We start from the raw sequence: 20,952 nt of genomic DNA on the forward strand, positions 1-20,952 counted from the left end.
GCTTTTGCCGCTGAGCTAAATCCCCAGCCCCCTGTGATTTTATGTTTAGGTCAAGTTTATTATAATTCACTGAGTTAATGTAAGGCTTGGGTCAAGGTTTATCCATTTCTTTTTCCCCCCCCCCTTTCCTTTCCTTTTCTTTTTTTGTCTATGGGTTTCTAGCTGCTCCCAGCACCATTTGAGGAAGCGATCTTACCACCACTGAATTGCCCATCCATTAATTTATGTCTCTGTCCCTCCACCAATACTGCACAGTCATGGTAGCTATAGCCTTATATAATGTATTAAGTGAGGTGAATAGATAGATTCCTCTTACTTCATTTTTCATTTTCAAAATCATTTTAACTATTCTTATTCTTTTGCTTTCCGTATAAATTTTAGAAAAAATATTGTCTGTGTTTCCCAAAAATCTTGTTGGGCTTTGGTAAGAATTGTGTTAAACCTATATATTGGAGAATATATAGGAGAATTGGTATATTTATTATTCTGAATTTCCCAGTCCACAAGCAGAACATGTCTCTCAATATTTAGGTAATCCCTGACTTCTTTCATTCTGTAATTTTCAGTATACAAGTACACATTTTGTTGGTGTATTTTCTTAGTGACTGTAAGTGATAATTGACTTTGTAATTCCTACTACCTGTATTGAATTCCATTAAGTTTTCTACATTGATATGATGATGCATTTTTCTAATTATTCCTTTTATATCTTACTGTATTTCATTTGATAATATTTTGTGAAGGATTTTTATATCTATACTCATGAGGCATATTGCTCTATTTTTGTTATGTTTGCTTGGTTTTGGGTTTTGGGTAGTATGGTATATTAGCCTCATCAAATGATTAGGAAGTATTCTGTCTACTTATATTTTCTGAAAGAAATTGTGTAGAATAGTGTTAATTGTTCATTATGTATTTTATTAAATTTTCCATTGAAGCCATCTGGGCCTAGTAAATTTCTTTAGGAATTAAAAATATGAATTCAATTTTCTTAATTGTTGTAAGATTATTCAGATTAGGTATTTCACACTGAGATGTGGCAGTTTGTGTTTTTTGAGGAATTGGCTTGTTCTGTCAAAATCATCAAATTATGTATGTAGAATTATTCTTAGCATTTGCTCATTATCCGCTTGATGTCTGCAATGTTGGTACTGTTGTCTTGTTTCAATTTAGATACTGGTACTGTAGCTTGTGCCCTTTGTCTTTTTTTTTCTCATTGTTATTTTTGCTAGAGGTTGGTTTTATTGATCTTTAAAAATAACCAAGTCTTTGTTTCATTCATTTTCTCTATTTTTTTATTGTATTGCATCCCTGTCTATTTCTGGTGATTTTATTTTCTCAGAGACTTACTTAATCTGCTATTAATGGAGCCACTTCTGCTTTCCTGTGGTTCACACTTTCAAGATAAATCATTTTCTGTTCTTTACTTTCAACTAGGTGATTTTGTTCTATATGAAAAGAGGTCTGGATAGGCTGTGTTTGGTTGTTATGATTTTTAATCCAATTTGCAAAACCCTGCCTTCTAATTGCTGTGTTTAGCCCATTGATATTGAATATAATTGTTGACATTTTGCAGCTGGTTTGCCATTTTATTTTGTGTTTTCTGTTTATCTTCTTGGCTTTGTTTCTATTTGTTTCTTCTTTGTTTCTATTGTGTTCTTGCCTTCCTGGGAAATAATTTTACCTTCAGATCTGTGAGGTACTAGAACTAATGATCTTTTTTTCCTTATTATTAGTTAGTGAATAGAATTCACTGAATATTCATTATTAAATATTCCTAACATCTATTTTTCTAGCTAGCCATCCATTCGTCCATCCTTTCAAGAGCTTTTTACTGAACCATTGTCATATTAAACATTAATTTTTCAGATATTCCCTCTTCAGTTTTTATTAGTTTGTTTTCTGAGGCCATTGTGACAAGTGGGCTGAAACAACAGAATGTCCTTCCTCACATCCTGCAGTCCTCCTTCCTTGAGGGTGTCAGCACCTTGTGAACTAGCCATACCCCACAGTCTGGTGGCTCTAATCAAACTGCCTCCTCTGTTCTGTATTTTCCTCTGAGTGATTCTTTAAAGGACATGCGTGTTATTGGACTCAGGGCAGACTCAGATAATTCAAGATGATCTCTTCATCTCATAACTCTTTTTAAAATTAAGAAAATCCTCACAGTTTCCAGCAGTAGAGTATAGACATACCTTTTAGGGGGCCCATTGGACCCAATGCACATAGTATTTGTAAATGCAACTTTGATTTCCCAGGTAATAGGCAAGTGCAGTTTTGATTCTCTCCCCATCTTGACATTTTCTATTTCACATTTGACATTTTTATCTTTTCCTCTTGAACTTTGTGTATTAAGGATTCACTTAGAAATATCCTTTTTCAAAGGATTCGCTTAGAAAATAGTGAGAAAAACAGTTAAAAATCATAATGTCATGTATTTTACAGCCTACCTTACTATGTCAGGGTAAAAGGATTTTTACAGCAGGAGAGCTGCATTTAAAATCACATTATGCTTTTTATGAACAGAACTGATAAAACTCTGAAGCAAAACACGTTACTTTAAAAAGTTAAAAATACATTAAAGTTTAAAGTATATATAACTAAAGTAGTTCCATTTGAAGAGAAGTAAAAAGAATTCAATTAAAAAAGCAAATGTTATGGCATTTGTAATTAATATTTAAGTTGCTATGCATTAAGAGTAGGTGAATTTCCCTTGAGGTCATTTCCTGCATAGTTTTTATATATTTCAAGTACTTGTAGAACTTATGTCATGTTAGAAATACTTTAAAAGCAAAGGATTAGGGTGGGAATATAGCTCTGTGATAGAGTGCTTAGCTGGTAGAGTGCTTCCTAGCAGGCTGGAAGCCCTGGGTTCCATCCCCAGTATTGAATTTTAAAAAAGCAAAGGTTTCTTTTGTAATTCGTAGAAATGGGTTTTCAGAAAAATCTAAATACTTTTCAGGGTACTGAGTGTATTAGAGTATCACAGAGAGTATTATGGTAAAACTTTAATGAATATTGTGTCAAAAAGGTATTGCATAAGTATACCTGGCTAAATTTTTGAGTATGGTGTGTATGTATCTTTTAAGAAGTTTCTGGCAATTCATGGAGCCAGTTTATTAAAACTAGTAATTCACTATGCTCAAAGAAAGTTGCATGATTTGCTGTAATTGATAGTAGTGCTGTCTCTGTTGTTGCTATGATTGTTATGTTAGTGTAATAATTTTTCCCATATATATATTTTATAAAGTACAACAAATTGACAGGTTCCAGGAAAATGATGCAGAATTTGAAGATAACTACCTAATATTAGTTTCAAGACTTAAAGACATGTTTATAGAGAATCTTATTTTAGCATTTTCATTTGTCTGTTGTGATTTACTTAATGAAATATTACTCCTGGTTTTATTTTTACGTCTCAATGATATGTTTAAAACTATTAATCAATCCATTCTTTTTGCGATCATACGCCAACTGAGTTTATAGTTACAAATTTAAAATTTGTGTTTTCTTTGTAAGTGCTGGTCAAGATATCCAAGGAACGAGTGTGATCGCAAATCTTCCATTTTTGATGCGACAGAATCCTACTGAGACAGTTCGAAGAGTTTTGCCAAAAGTCAGAGTAAGTTGGTATGAAATAAGATTTAAATTTCTCATTATTTCCCTGTAGCATGTTGTAATTCTTAAGAGAAAATTTTGGAGTTTTGATGCAAAGCTGGTATTTTGATATTTCTAATATTTCAGTGGGGAAAACATTAATATACACTGTAAGGATTTCTTTAGTAAGTTTTTCAGTAGAGGTTCTGATACAGCAAGTGAGTCCAGTGAGAAAAGCACTCATAAGAAAATCTGAAATGGCGTGAACAAACACAGCTTTATGGGAGCCGTCTGACAGACAGTCTCTAACCAGGAGCCAGAGAAGATGTCTGTGTCGATCTGGGTCTCACCTTTAGTTTAAGTACGTTGTAGGTTTTTATAGTAACCATTACCTCATTTTGGGGAATCTTATAAGAATGTCACACAATTATTACTAAGTTTACTTCTCCCAGAAGGTCAGACAAACTAATTCTAAATGACCATTGCAGTTTAACTTTTAGCCCACTTCCCAATTTGTCCTGTTTGTTTTGTTCCCATTTTATGACTGCTCTGCTGAGTTGATAACTAAACAAGGCGACTGGGGTGAACTACAGCTAAAGTGAACTTTAAGTGACTTCTCTTAATACGGAGTTAAAAACAGAAAATGGAGTCTCTCTTACCCTATCAATATTTTAAAATTAGCTTTTTAATAGCTCAAAATCTTAAATTATTATAAAATCATAGATATTTTGATGACTAATATATAAATTAAGGTGTTAATGTATTTTTCTACAACATTGATAATACAATTTAACCGATATTCCTAATAAAGGTCCTTTAGTGACTTGTGGAGAATTTTGGCATAAAGATTATATTATAGTCCTTACAAGTTTGGTTTTATATTTGTTTTATTTATTCTTAATTTCTTCAGAATAAGTTTTCCTGCTATAAACATGTGTTTTATTTATCATATTATTTCTTTTAACAGGTTAATATCGATTATTAATATTATCCTAAAATACTTAATCATTCATATTTATTACGTATATGCACCTGTATGCAAAGTCTCTTCTTCATAAGAATTTGAAGGAGCAAAACAAACGGTAGTCTTTGTGTCCTCCAGGAGCTTACCTGCTAATGGGATCAGATAGCACCCATGCTAATGGAGATAATGTTTGCTATAGTGAGTTCTGTATACTCCGTGTTTGCTTATCACCATTTTCTTAAATTTTTATTAATGTATACATACTTAAAACACTGTAGCTATTTGTATGTCCTTGAGTTTTATGTTTAGGCATATATAACATATTTCTATTTATTTTGATTTAGGTCAGAATTACATCATTTTTGCAGGATTGCCACATTTCTGTGCAGGCAATAAGATATTTTTTAATGGTTACAAGGGTGAATTGAGGTGATGTTTATTTTGGCATTGCATGTGATTTACAAGTGAAATAAGCTTTTTCATGTCTGTTATTCCCAGAATCATGCCATAATTTCAAAGAAGTCAAGCTACACAGACCAGATTTATTTTCACGTTCAGCTTCAGCACTATTAACTGACCTAAGCTTAGTGGTCTGATGCTTAGAAGTGCTAGTTAAATAATAGAAGAAAGGAACAGCTGTTTCAGGCCTCTTGGTTATAGAGTTAATCTCAGAAAATGAATAAGATTGAGAGCTGAAAATATTGAGCATTCTGCATGGTATTGAACTGGCAAATTTTGGTCCACAGAAAGCATATTGAATGCCCAGAGTTGTATAAAGCAGGAATAAACGATGAAAAGTCAAAAGCAGTGACCTTTAGAGGTCTCTAAGTTATTTGGCCAAAATTTTTTACTAATAGGTTCATAATAAAAGTGGTTAACTAATATCTCCCAAGAAATCTTAATTTTATGGGAATGTATAAAGGATATGTATATACTTGCATACATTTGAGAGAGCCAGGGTTCAATTCCCAGCACCAAAGAAAGCAAGGAAAGAATGCATACTTACATATACAGCATATTTATACACAGTATCCAATGTATGTTCTGAAACTATAGGAATACTTGTGTTGTAGAAGATACGGTTCTAATGAGCTTTTTAAGTAATTAAAATTGATCTATAAAACAGAGGACTAAGCAATTAGATGGAAACAAGCAAAGCGTATACTAATCAATTTGTACTCAGAAAACATTTATTCATTGCTAGATGATTTCCTTTGTTTCTTTAATCAATAAACAACCCTTTAATTAGAACCCTCATTTATGTTGTCCTGTACTAAGTTTGAAAGAGCTACCCAAAACGTAGAAGAGTCTCAGATTAAGTTCTATGTCAGGAAGGCATATGAAAAATGCTGAAGAATAAAGAATAAGAATGAGAAGGGCTTTCTGTGGGCAACTCCAACAGTAACACTTCCATAGAAAAATTTAATGTTTAATGTTTAATATTTGATATTCCACACTTATGACATGGAAATCATTTTAAAATCACTGTATACAGGATTAAGACTTGATACTCTTCACACCTGCCTTATGTGAGATGTTACTTCCTAGTGCTAAAGCTGTGGCAAAATCTCTGTCCACTTTGTTCATCTTTTCATGGCCAAATTTCTTAGTTAATTTAATGGGAAAGCAAGCTTGTATCCCAAAGTGAGAATTTAGTAATAATGGCATTCTTCTTCATTGGTAAATATTTACTCAGTACTTCTCAAGTAACAAACACTGTTTTAAGCACTGGAGAAATAGAAGTGAACAAAACAGACAAGAAACTTGGGCTCAGAAGGCTGCAGTTCCAAGCGAGAAACAGATTTCAAAGAAGTAAACCAAAAATAAAAAAATAAATAAGACAAAAAGGGTGTAACTGTTATTTATGATAAGGGCTTCAAGAGACCCAGTGATAAAAAAGGAAAATAACCTGGGAGGCCAAGAAAAACCTCTTTGGTTTTTTGTTTTGTTTTTTGAGAAAGAATCTCAGTATGTAGTGCAGGCTGGTCTTGGACTTAACAGAGATGCTCTGGCCTCAGCCTCCCAAGTGCTGGGATTACAGGTGTGCACCACCACACTCAACAGGTAAAAGCTCTTTGAAGCCCGGTGTGGTAGTGCATGCTTGTAATGCTAGCAATCTGCTGAGACAGGAGCAGCACAAGTTCAGGTAGCCTGGGCAACTTAGCAACTTAACCAGAACCTGTCTCAAAATAAAAGGTTGGGGATATAGTGAAGACCATAGGTTCAGTTCTTAGTCTCACACACACAAACACACACACACACACACACACACACACACATACACACACATGGATGCACACACACACTCCAAGAAATAAATCCAGTTTGAAGAGCTGAAGTGATGATGGGGGCAGCCGTGTGAGAGTCAGGGATGAGTGTAGCCCAGGCCCAGAGATCGGTGGAGTGGAGAGAGGCAAGAACAGATGGAATCCAGAGGGGAGGGAGACTGTAGAAGAATGGTCAGTGACAGAGCACACAAGAGTTGGCTTTTCAGTGGAAGCCGTTGAAGACTTTAGGCAGGGCAGTGACTTAATCCTACTTACAGTTATGGCCAGCATTTTGGTTACTGTGTGGAGTGGATTGGAATGGAACAAGGATGAAGCTTTGGCACTCTTCTTCATGGTATTTGATGGTGGCTTGGGTTAAGACAACTAATTAGGACTGTGTGTAGATATCGAGATATATCTGTTGGGGTAAAAGGGAGAGAACTTTGTAATGGATTGGACTCAGGAAGTGAGGGATGACTTCCACATTTCTTGTTTGAGCATCCAATGGTTTTGATGGTTTTTAGTGTCTTTGTTGATGATCTGTTAAGTTCATGGCAAAAATAATCTTAATACTAATATGGGTCTTACACGAGTGATGTACTTGGACAGAATTAAAAATATCAACCATAAATATTTCATGCATGAAGTAATTCCTGAGTTTCATTTGTAGCAGGAGTATAGGAAGTTTTTAGAGCTCATCTTTTCCCTTGTCTTTAAAGAACATCAGATATAGTGATATTGGAGATTTCACTGCCTTTATGCATTATAAAATTTCACCACTGATACTTTTGTTTTAATGTTTTTAGTATATTTCTAATTATTATTATTATTATTCCTAATAATAATGCAATAACTGAAAAATGGCATTTTAAAAAATAGGCTGCTATTTTTACTGTTTTTGAGATGCAGGAATTTTAAGGTTTAATACGATGGTAGAAACAGTTAAGATTAGAATTGAACTAATTTATTGTATTTCCACAGTTTACTTTCCAAGTTATATTCAAAGTGGACAATGCATGGTAGTACAAGTGGTTTGACTCACTTATCTCAAGGCTAAATTTAAGTAAGAATCTAGAAAGAAAATATTTTGACCTCCAATTTAAATTTTCTAACCGTGGAGACACTTTAAAACATAGTTGGTTTGATATATTCATGATACACAATTTAATGCTAAGGGTATCTTTTGAAAAAGTAATTTTCTTCTGTGGGTTTTATTTAATTAAGTTTTAATTGTTTTTATAATATATTAAATTTAAATCATAGATGTTAAATTTTAATATTTGATTTGAAATTATTATCTACAAATGAAAGAATTTATGAAGAGTTCTAAAATATTATAGTCCTTTATAAAATTTAAATGGTAATGATATAATTATATTGGATATTGTAGGTGATGTCTTTATAATGCAGTGGAAAAACATTTCTGTCTGTTGAGTTATTAAACTCATTTCAATATTTTTCACTTATATTTTGTTTGTCTGTTTTTTTGTTTTTTTTTTCCGGTACTGGGAACTGAACTCACGACCTTGCGCTTGCCAGGCAGGCGCTGTGCCGCTGAGCTAAATCCCCAGCCCCCTTTCACTTATATTTTGGTCCTTGTATATTACAAGGTTATATAGTAAAAATGTAGTGTCAGGCATATATAAAATAACTAGCAAATATTTACTGAGATCTTGTTATGTGTCAGGCATTTGTCAGATATTTTATACATTTTTGTTCTGGAATCCTGATAGCTGTTGCATAACAGATATTTGATAGAGGAAGAAATGGCTTAAATAAGTTGTCCAAAGTCACAAAGCAGGCATGTGGCATAATTAGGTTTGAACAGGAAGCCTGACTCTTGATTACTCCCTCTTAACTAGTATTCAACCCTCTCACTAGCTGATCTTGACTATAACGGATCCCTAAAGTATAATTTCACTTCTCAAATCTTACAATTTTACATCTTTCCTTTGGTTACTATAACAGCCTCTCACTGGACCAGCTGCTTCTGCTTTGCCTGTTAGAGCCCACTCATTTAGAGAGATCTTTTAAAAGCATCAATAATATCACCTCTTGCATGAAAGTTACTTTTGTGATGTGCCCTAATCTCTAGAAATTGTATTACTGTATTTGGAAAATAGAGCCTTTTTCAACTACACTTAAATTAAAGATCTTGAGATAGAGATCCTGGAATATTTGGGTGGGGCCTAAATGCTGTAACATGTGCCCTTAAGAAGGGAGAGGAAGATTTCACACATACACAGAGAAGAAGGCAGTGATAGACACTGGACTGATGTGAATACAAGCCAAGGAATTAACAGCAACTACCAGAAGCTGGAAGGCACAAGGAAGCTATTTTTCCCTGGAGCCTCTGGAGGGACCATGATCTTGCTAACACTTTGATTTTGGCTGAATCATACTGATTTAGGACTTACCTCCTTCCAGAACTGTGAGAGATTAAGTTTTTGCTGTTCTAAGTTCCACTCAGTTTGTGTTAATATGTTATAGCAGCAGTAGGTAAACTAATATAAGTAACTTCCTGTGGCAGTTAAATTTAATTGTCAACTCGATTGGCTTGAGAGCTGCCCAGGGATCAGTAAAGCACACTTGTGTGTGTGTTTGGGTGGATCAGGAGACATGATCTTGGGTTACCAATGTCCCTGGCCCTTTCCTCTCTGGCATTATTTCCCTTCTCTGCTTCCTGGCTGCTGTGCACTAAGCATCTTTTTGCTATCATGCCCTTCTGCCATGTTTCTGCCTTGAAGCCAGCTAACCATGGAATGCTCATGAAACCATGAGCAAAATTAAATCTCTCTTCCCTTTAGTTTGTATGTGTTGTGTATTATGATGCAGTGATGAGAGTGCTGACTAATATAGAAGTGGTACCAGGAAAGCAAGATCATTGCTATGACTGGACCTGACCGTGTAAGTCAGATGTCTTTAGAACTGGTATACAGGAGGAATTTAGATAAAGAAGCCCTAGAATGTCATAAGCAGATACTGATGGGTGATTTTAGTCAGAGCTCAAAAGACTAGAATGCTGATAAGAATGCAGAAAGTAAAGGCCAGGCCTATTAGGCTTCAGATAAGGACTCTACTGCAAAATGAACTAGATGACATGCATGTTACAGGCTGGCAAAAAACAAAAAACAAAAAACAAAAACCAACGCTCAAAAACAAAAAATGTTAGCCGGGCGTGGTGGAGCACCCCTGTAATCTCAGCACTCGGGAGTCTGAGGCAGGAGGATCCTTGTGAGTTCGAGACTAGCCTGGGCTACAAAGTGAGCTTAAGGCCAGCCTGAACTGCACAGCAAGACCCTGTCTCAAAAAGATAAAAAAAAAATGTTGTCTCACTTTGCCCATGTTCTGAGACTTTGCAGCAGGCTAAGTTTAGGGACTATAGACTAATTGATATGATGGAGGGAATTTCAGGGCAGCTCAATGTTCAGGTTGTGTCATGGATACTGTTGGCTGTTTTTATCCAGATTTACAGTGAGAATTAGGGGCAAAAAGCAAAGCAGAACATTTTGAAAAGCTTTAATTTGGCTTAAAAAGGAACTATTTGTAAATTTGTGGTGAAAGGAGTTGTGGTTGCTGAAGGGCTTAATGCCATTATAAAGAAACTAAGTACTTTGTACTGGGAGAGGAAGAAAGATGCCTAAGGGCATCTCTGAAATGAGTATGACCTCTCCTCTCACGGGCTCAAGGCTCAAAGTTTCAAAAATGTAAATTTTTCATTTGAGAAGAGAATCCTTGGGTCCCCCTACTCAAGAAGGGCTATCCAGAAAATTAGTTCCCTATGATTCATTTCACTATGTTCAGCCGTTCAGACATTCAGATGCCACTGCAGCTATATTCAGTGGGGACTGGTTACTGTTTAGGCTGGTGGAAGACCTTGTTGTCATCCTTAGAATGCTGGTTTTATAGGCTTGCCAGTGCAAGAATTGTGGGGTTATGGATGCTTGTGTTCTGATTTCCAAGGAAGGCCTGGAAGGCCAGAGAAGGAGCCTCTGAGAGATTAATGTACAAACCTGTGGGAACGAAACCAAAGGTACAGTGGAGATCACAGGAATTTGAAGACATTATGAATGGAGAACATCTGCTGAGGAAAGCTGCAGGTAGCAAATGGAGCTAGCCCACAAGACAGGCCATTTTAGCTGCAACTGACAAAGCATAGGGGTGGGGCAACCCATGCCCTTTAGAATTTACATCTCACCACTATTTACCCCACATGCCAAATGTGAAGCTACAGCCCTTAATGTTTACCCTGCTGGGTTTCAGTCTTGCTTTCCTCTGATTCTTTTCTGACCCCTTCTCCTCCCTTTTGGAATAGGATGTTTACCCTGTGCCACTGTACCTTGGGGTTATGTAACTTGTTTTTTACTATTACAGGAGTTCACAGCTAAGAATTTGCCTAAAGTCTTAAAGGAAACTTTGACTTGGACTTTTTGGCAATGCTGGGACTATGAGACTTTGGGAAAGACATTATTGTGTTTTGGTTGTACATGGGATCGTTTTATCATGTTAGGAGGAATTATTAATTTATAGTGGTGTTTATCATGTGATTTAATATCTGAGTGTCAAGTTGATAAGAAGTGGGATGTGAATGGTTAAATGTGATTGGCTTGAGAGTTTCCTGCAGGATTAATGAAGCTCATTTTTAAGTGTGTCTAGGTAGGTCATGAGGGAATGACCTTGGTTACCATATATGGTTTCTGGGCCCTTTCTCTCGGACACTTGTCCCTTTGCTCTGCCTTCTGGTCACCATCAACTAAGTGCCTTGGAACCACCTGACCACGGATTGAATGTTCTGAAATCATGAATGTGTTACACCTCTCTTCCTTTAAGTTGTGGGTGTCAGGTATTACATCCCAGCAATGGGAAAACTGACTGTTTGTACACTTCCCATTTCAGATAAAATAAATCTTATCATGTCCTTTCTGACCTTGGCACCTTTCAGTATTTTCTCTTGCTTCCACAAGAGCAGAATCACTGTCAGTCTGCCTTACCATTGTTTCCCCAGAACCTAGAACAGTGCCTGGCAAATAATAGGCACTCAAAAATAACTATAAAACAAATGTTCCCTGGACTTAATATTTTTGGGCAGTGACACATTGGCCAATTCACTGATGGCATTCTTGGGTGAGGAGTGAAAATAAAGTAAAAGCAGAGTAATGTGATGCTGATTTTGATTCCTAGAGAGACCTTTACTGGGGACAAGAAAGAAAATGGAGATATATAGTAGGAAAAGGATAAAAGAGATGTAAATGAACATAAAATTTGATTATTTGAAATTATTTGAAATCATTATTCTGATTCTGAAAAGATTCATTGATTCTACTTTTATTAATGTATGATTTTATTTTCATATGTAGAAATAATAAAAAATACTGTAAATTTCACCAGGGTGAGTATGTGTTTTAGTATTTTATATCTACTGAATATAGGTTGTCATAAAATTTTAATTGCTTCTTATTTTGAAATTTATATAGAAAGTATTTACTTTGTAAATAAAGATATTTGTGAATAAAAAAACTTCCCTTTTTAAAAGTCTTATTTCAAGTAGCACAGTTCAGTGGACAAACAGTGATAATGTGTGGAGCACTCACTATGGGCCAGGTACTGGCCTTGATGCTTGAGACACATCCTTTAAAAATCCTTATAACTCCACATGACTTATTTAATGCTCCTTTTATAGTTGAGAAGATAGATATACATAGAGCTAAAAATTCAGTGTGTGAGTATGAAAATTTTGTTGGTTTGTTTCTAGAAGCTTGAAATATTACAGTTTGTTTTGACAGTTCTACCCTCAAGAGAAATAGTTTTAACTAAAGGACTTAAATAATATAAACAAATGATACACACTGCTTTCTTACATGGCTTGCAGCTTTAAAAATGTTCATTTCCTCACATTAGATATTTTTTGAGATAAAATAAAAGTTACGTTCTGCGAAAGCAAAGGATTTTGCGAAGACAACACTGTTGTACGTCATACACAGAACATGTTGTCCTAGATCACCTACAGACCATAAAAAGCCCACAGTATAGTATTCTATTGACAGGCTAAACATTTAGGAACACTTTGATATAAAGGAAGGCAGAGAAGAAAGTGAAATACTTCCTATAATGTAGGATTGGTGAAAGATGGTCATCAGAATCAGAGCTGACCTCACTAGGAAGTGTTATGGTCTAGGAGGCATAATATTATATAACTTACTCTTCTAGTTTGCTGATAAGGAAGAGAGGGGTGGCATTCACCAGAGGAACTGGAGAGCATGAACAGATGATATCACTAATTACAATATTAATTAAAGTTATATAGAAATGTTTACTGAATATATAGTTTTTCTAGGCATAATCTAATATTTCTAATAAGCCTAGAATTTGCCTTTTGAAAAATTGTAGTGGAGAATAGTGTTCTCACATGTGTTTCTTCGTCATTTAGTCATTAGTTGCTTTTACCTTGCCAGCAATAAGAAGTAACTGGAATTTCTGTAATTGTTTTAACTATGTAGTTAAGCTTATAAATGAGATTAAAACACAGTTGCAGGGCTCAAAAACAAAGCAGTCAGTTATGCTTGCACTTCAGGATATAGAAAGCTGCAAGAAAAATTTAAAAAATGTAATAGTTATAAATCATCATATCTACAAACTAAAAAGGAAATACCACATCTAATCATCTCCATAGGTTTAGGAAAAGCATTTACAAAACTCCAACAGGCATTCCTGGGGTAGGGAACATTGGGCTAGAAATAGACAGAATAGACCTATTTTCTCTGAGAGAAAGAATCCTATAAATAACACCCTTCAAACTTAAAGATCGGGGCTGGGGATTTAGCTCAGCAGCAAAAGCGCCTGCCTGGCAAGCGCAAGGTTGTGAGTTTGGTTCCCGGTACCGGAGAAAAACCAAAACAAAACAAAACAAAACAAAACAAAACAAACTTAAAGATGAAAGACTGAATAATTTCCGCAAAGATCAGGAAAAAGTCAAAATTGCTTGCTCTTAACACTTATTCATTTGTGTATATATGTATCTATGTATTGGCAGTGCTGGGACTCAAACCCGGGGCTTTGTGCATGCCAGGCAAGCACTTTACCACTGAGCCACATCTCCACCGCTTACCACTTTTAATAGCATACTACATATTCAAGACAGTACAGCAAGGCAACAAAAATAAGTGAAAGACATATATTGCAGAGAAAGAAGTGAAACCATCTTCTTGGAAAATGTTATCTGTGTAGGAATCTGCAAAAGAAAAACATTAGAACTACTAAGTCAGAATAGAAAGGTTGCAAGATACAAGAGCAATATACAAAAAAATCGATTGTATTTGTGTACACTAGCAACAATTTGAAATTGTAGTTTTTCCTAAACTATTACAGTAGCTTTAAATTAAATCTGATTAATGATATGTAAGACATATACTGACAACTACCAAACGTTGCTGAGAGGAAGTAATAAGAGAATTAAGCAAATAATGATAGAACATGGTTGTAGATCAGAAGACTCAATATTTTTAATATGCCAGTTTACCCCACATAAGTCTGAATCTTTAATATAAAATAATCAAAATTCTAGCAGGTGAAGTTTTTTGCAGGGGAGTAAAGAGTGATAAGAAATGATATGCTAATTTAAAAAGCTATACAAATATGTGAAGGACCTAGAGTAGCAAAAACAACTTTGAAGAGAAGAAAAAGAGTTGGAGGGATCACACTACCTGGTTTAAAGACATAGTATGTAGCTACAGTGATGAAGACCCTATAATATGAGTGAAAATGCAAAAATTGTTCATAGAGTTAAATCAATCTCTCAAACTTGTTGGTTGGTTTCTCAGTACAGGTGCAAAGACAGTTCAGTGTTGAGAGGCTAGCCTTTCAAATAAATAGTTCTGGAACAGTCAGAGAACATGTTCTTAACATTGCACCATATAACAAATTTTCTGAAAATAGAACATAGATGTAAATGTTAACTAAAATTGTAACAACTTCCAGAAGACATAAAATATTTTTATGATCTTGATGGGTTTGATAAAGATTTTTTTTACATACAACACTAAAAGCTTGAATCATAGAAAAAAATTGAAAAATTTGATCTATGTACTCTTTAGAAGACACTGGTAGAAAATGAAGAGTCAAGTCAGAATATGAGTAGTATTTGTAAATCATTTTGATAAAGGACACGTGTTCAGAATATATAAAATGACTCACAACTCAAAACAATTTGATTTAAAAGGATGGGCAAAAATTTGAAAGATATTCACCAAAAAAATTGTGCATGACTAATAGCATGAGAAAAAGTTGAATATTATTAGTCATTAGAGAAATCCAAGTAAATCTACTATACACGTATTAATAAAAAACCTGACCATTCCAAGTATTGGCAAGAATGTGAAACATCTCAAAACTCATACACTGCTAGTGGGGATGCGAAATATGGAACCACTTTGGGAAACAATTTGACAGTTTCTCAGAAAATTTAAACATACATTTACTGCACCACTCAGCCATTTCACTCCTGAGGATTAAGAAAAATTGAAGCATATGTTTACATAAAGACATGTGTAGAGGTGGGTATGGTGTCATGCTCATGCAATCCCAGTACTCTGGGAGACTGAGGCAGAAGAACTGTAAGTGATTTAGCAATTTAGCAAAACCTGTCTCAAAAGAAAAAAGAAAAAAGGGCTGAGGCTAGGGATGTAGCTTAGTGTGAAGGCCCTGGGTTCAATCCTCAGTATTGGGTTGGCTGGGGTACTGACTTGTGCTTGAATGTTCATTGCAGTTTCTTTAAAGCTGAAAACACCCCAAATATCTCTCCACAGATGACAGACAAATCTATTGTGGGACAGCCACTAAAGGGGATAATATTTCTTATATATTTTGGATCCAAGCCCTTTGTGGGTTATGTATTGAAATATCACCTACTCTGATTTATCCATACATCTTAGATTTTATTTTGTAAGCAACATGACTGAGGTTTATTTTTAATCCAGTCTTACACTATTTTAATTAGAATAGTCCATCTACTTTAACTAATTGCATGTCATCTTACATTGCTTTTGCCTCTTTTTTGCCGACTGCTCTTGGTGTCTTTTTCTGTCATTTATTTCCTTTTTTTTGAATTAGGTAGTTTCATTCTTCTGTTTCTTCTACCTCTGTCAGCTTGGAAGTTATATATTCTTTTACTTTGCTTTTATTTAATAACCTCAGATATTAAAATAAAGACTTGTTATCAAAATTTAATGGTCATTGGTATTTTTACGTTCTTCCCAGATAATGCTCAAGCCTCATAACTTTAACTTCATTTAATCCTCTTCTAATTCATGTATTGTTGTCAGCTGTTTAAATTATATATTTCAGGCCTTCAGATACTGTTACTGTTTGATATAATCAATATTTATTTAGGTTTATCCAGATATTTATCAAATGTGGAATCAGTGCTCTTCTTCCTGACGAATACTCTTTTAATTTTTTTTAGTGCAAGTCTGCTAGTGACAAATTCTGTCAGTGTCTGTTGGCCTGAAAATGTATTTTGCTTCAGAGGCCCATTAGCACAAGGTTTTACAGTGCCTGTGTGTGCATTTTTTTGGCATATGGTCTATGGCTTATTTTCTTTTGTCATATTTGGAAAATATAGCTATCATTTTTTCATGTGTGATTCTGCCCAACCTTCTTTCCCTTCTTCTAGGACTCCAGTTTCATATATTAAACCTTTTCCTGGTAACTTCTTTGTCTTTGACCCTCTTTTCCAGACATGTTTTTCTCTTTGTGATACACTTTGAGGGTTTTATCCTGGCCGGTCTTCCAGGTCACTAATTCATCTGTGTATCACTTGACTTGGATTTTTGTTATTGCTTGTTTTTGTTCTAGAATTTGTACTTAACCTTTAATAAATCTCCCACAGACTTTTTAAATGCATCTTAGAATTCTCTGTTGAAATTCTTAATTATATCTTTTCCCCTCTTGAACCAGATGTGTATCAGGTATCAGACGTGTATCAGATACGTGGAGCTCCTTTTAGTATGTATCTATTTTCTGTTGTCTTGCTGGTTTTCGTTCATATTATCTTAGCTCCTCACGTGCCTGAATAGTATTGTGTGCTTGGTCTTAGAGGTCTCAGGGGATATCTTCCTTTAGAAAGGAATATGGTTTCCTCTGGTCAGCACTGAGCTGCACTAGTCACAAAGTCTCTGTTAATCTCATTTCAAGTGTGGGCTGCTTTGGGGCTGGGCTACTGTCTGTGAAGCCTGGCTTACTGCAGGAAAAGCCTTACTTCTGCAGCAGAGGGCTTCTCCGTGCGGCTATCAAAGATGTGTGTGAGCTCTCAGTCTCTCAGTACCCTCCTCCAGAATCAGCACATAACCCAAGGGGAAGAAGCAACCCTATAACCGTGTGCTCAGTTTTCTTGGTTTTCATTGTTTTTTATCATTTGGATGGGTTATTTTTTTAGCTGTTAGGCCTTTATGAAGATGATGTCTATATTCTGTCCAGCTTTTACACTTATCTTTACAGAGAGAATTGAGTAGAATTGAGCAGTTTATCACTACTGAAAGAGGAAGCTCCCTTTTATTTTTCTTCCTTGGTTTACTGTCAGAGCAGTATTATCCCTGTGTGTCTGTTTAAATTCTCCGTAGGCTTTATGCGCACATATATTCCTCTACTACACCCTGTAGCCACCCCACTTTTACACAGATCAGTTGATTATTTTCTAATGATTGGTTGGGAGTAATCTGGAACCTAACACTAAATATTCTGCCAAAACACTCATGATGAATTCCTCATACTAGATAAACATTGTGTTATTAAACACCCTTATTTTGTTGAGGTAAAATTATGTTTACAGTGGCAGTTCTTCATTTTTGTCTGTGTTTTCTCTGCAGGAAATCTCTTCCACATCTATGTCTTTAAATATCATCTATCTAAATTTCTTTATTTGTTACAGATATTTTCAAAGTAGCAGATCTCTACTTATAATAATCTCTATCTACATGTCCTAAAGGCATCTCAGAGTTAACAGGTGCAAAACTGAGCTCATGAGCTCACCGGAGCTTCCTCCAGGGCCCACTATGCTAATGTGTACTAATGTTCTCTTCCTGGTTTACAAGCTAGATTTGGTGAGTCACCTGTGATAACATTGGTTCTTTTACTACTCCCTTATGTAATCCTGTTTATTTTGTGTCTTAAGTATTTCTTGAATCTGTTCATCTCTCTCCAGTCACACTACTCCACCCTAGTCCAAGCTATTAAGAGAATTTTCTCAGATAAGTTTAATAGCTTTCCATAGGATCCTCATCTTTTGCCTCTTCCCATTTATTTCTCTCCTGATTCATTTTCAACTTCATAAGTCAGCATGATATTTCAAAGCATTTAAAACTAAATTTGCATATTCTCTTCTTAATGTATGCAAGTCTTTGCATAATTGGGGCTGTCTGTTTCACTGCCTCAGCAAAACCCTCTCACTGTATGCTCCAGGCGCACTGATTGATTTTCTTTCAGTTCTTTGGATCTACAAACTGTGAACATCTCAGTGCTGGGAACACTTATCATTTCCACTCATCTTGCTTTTCTCTCTCTCCTCTCCCACTCTTTGCCTAGGTATTGTTCTCTCTTTACACAAGTCAGTTGTCACTTCCCAGGAAAGCCACCACGGACACCTCAGAGGTCAGCTCTTAGGTGCTCTTATGGTGTCTTGCACATCTCATCCTTCGCTGTTTTCATGGTCTGAAGTATAGAATTAGCAGTGCTGTAAAAATATGAGGTACATTATTTGTCCTGCTCTTGCATTGGTAGGTCGTAAACACTCAGCACAGGACCTTGAATGTAAATGAGCATTTCTTGAGTATTTGAATGTATATAACCATCAGGAGTTACTGGAAGATAGAGAATCATATCTCTGACTTTTTGCCAGTTTCCCAGGATCCTTAGCATGATGCTAGTACTTAATGAACCACTGTGAATGATATTAAAATTCCATTGTTTTCAGAATTAGATTTTTAGTAGACTAGAAAGTGTTTAGGATAGAAGGTAATAAAAGTACATCTGTTTCCATTTGCTTATAGAAATTGCCAAACTTTCCATTGCTACTTTTTCCCAATTTTAAAAAAATGTTTAATTAAATATTTCTATAATGGGTCATTTAAAAATAAATAAGTTCTATGTATTTATAGAATAAATATGTTCTCCACAGCCATCACTTCCAATAAATAGATATTTCTTTAATAAGTACATACTTTACAAGGTTTTAATCTGCTGCTTCACACTTTAAGCCTAAATTATAAAGTTATCTATGGTTCTAATTTATTATATATAAAAATGACTTATCAGGATAATCCAACTGGAAGCTCAGTTTCAAAAGCATGGTCTTGGAATTTATTTATTTTGTTGATCTTCTGATTTTACTCAGCAAAATATTTCATCACACATACACTATAGTCATATAATAGTTTCTGTTCCTTGATTCCATGGGCTCTTCAGGGTATTGATATGCGTACCTCCTCATGAACCTTGTATTTAATCACGGAAATACAAATTTAAAGAATTGAAAAGCACATTCCTTTGTTATTGGTGTTTATTGTCTGCATTTTGGTTTCCTTCTCAGACTGATTTCCTGTGCTCTCTGCTATTTCCTTTACCCTTTATTTTGTGTGAAATGTGGCCGTCATGGATAGGGAAAAGAATGAGGTAGCACAGTTAATTGTTACAGGCATCGTGGAGTTCCAATTATTCATATTTAGCTAGGTTTTAAAGTCTTCTATAAACATTACAATTTTATAATAACAAGAGCTGTTAATTACTGAAGATTCCCCCGTTTATTACCAACAGTACTCCAGATATTTGACAAGTCTTAGTCTCTTAATGTTTTAATGCTTAAATCCCTATTATTTCACTAAAAATAACAGTGATGTTATCTCTAAAAATACAAAATGATACTTTGTAATTTTGGAGATCCTTTACCTTTTTATTAGCACCATTATTGTAAATGTATTTTTCAGTTTTACTCAATAAGATGAGTTTGAGAATATGTGAATCAAAGTATTCATATACATGTACTCTTTTGGAATAGCCAGTGACTTATGTAATGCTTCTCAGTGTCGTGTAGTATAAAGAGAAATGTCTTTTGATGGAAACAATGCAGGTGTTTTGGAGACAGACTGTTTCCCTCTCTGCAAGGAAGGTATTACTTTTTCTTTTTTTTACAATGTACTTCTGTGCAACTTTCATGTTAACTAAAAGAATGCATTTTAAACACAAAAGTGTCCATTATGTTTTCCTTCCTTGAATGGGAACAGTTTTTAAAATTGGAAATATCTGTTATCTCATTTATCAAATGTCACATTGCGTTTTTGAGGAGTTGGAGTTGGGACGCCAGCTGTGCAGTAGCATGTAAGAGGAATGTTTGCTGCCCGTAAGGCATGCACTTAAGCAATAGAGGAATTTACTTTTCAGTGTCTTCCAAGGCCCATGAGGATGCACACTTATTTATCCAGAGAGTATGGATCTCACATGCGTTTGTCCAGAGGGTGTGACTCTGTGGAAGAGAATACTTACGGGTAAGTATCAAGCTCTCATTGTGTTATGTTCCAGAAAAATATATTTAGAAGTCAATTGATTTTAGCAGTGATAAAATCTCTTAGTCTGTGCTGGTTTCTCAACAGTGGACAGTTCCAGATGTTGAAGTCAGCATAACAAGAGAAAAACCCAAATCCTGATAAGACTTGAGGATTTTTCGAAAATTAAATGCAAACTAGTTGGGGCAAATGTTGCTGCGGGAGTCAAGACTAAGTCATACAGTAAGAAGAATGAAGCCCGGGAGCTCCTCCTGTTCTTCTCTGCATGCAGTTTGCATGTGTGCAGACCCAGGACATAATGACTTTAGGAGGGCAGAATTCAGCTCTTGGAACTTAAAGACAGCAGACTCATGTGAACTGGAATGTAAACTGTGGCCCTCAAAATTTATCTTAATACTGCTGTTCTGTTTCTAAATAAAAGCTATGCCTTCTGAAACCTGTAAGTGATACATACTGGCCACATCAGATCTTTTTAAGTGTTTTCAAATTCAGAGTTGTTAGGGTGGAACAAATGTTTACTTCAGAAACAGTGAAACAAGGGAGGTGGGAGGGTTGGTTTCAGAAACCAGTTACTGCA

At 35.2% G+C, this 20,952-nt stretch overlaps 1 protein-coding gene across 4 annotated transcripts in view; it reads left to right on the forward strand.

Annotated features, from left to right (window-relative positions):
* Ppp4r4 (protein phosphatase 4, regulatory subunit 4) overlaps positions 1-20,952 on the forward strand; it is a gene marked incomplete at its 5' end in the record, with an annotated part of 95,071 nt that overhangs the window by 28,292 nt on the left and 45,827 nt on the right. For 3 of the 4 annotated variants that reach the window (XM_005390366.2, XM_005390368.2, XM_005390367.2), the window contains 1 exon segment: positions 3,520-3,622. In XM_005390366.2, coding sequence (XP_005390423.1) covers positions 3,520-3,622 — 103 coding nt within the window. 4 annotated transcript variants of the gene reach the window in all.

The sequence above is a fragment of the Chinchilla lanigera genome, unplaced genomic scaffold (assembly GCF_000276665.1).
Source record: "Chinchilla lanigera isolate Chin_1 unplaced genomic scaffold, ChiLan1.0 scaffold00037, whole genome shotgun sequence".
Classification (NCBI taxonomy): Eukaryota; Metazoa; Chordata; class Mammalia; order Rodentia; family Chinchillidae; genus Chinchilla; species Chinchilla lanigera.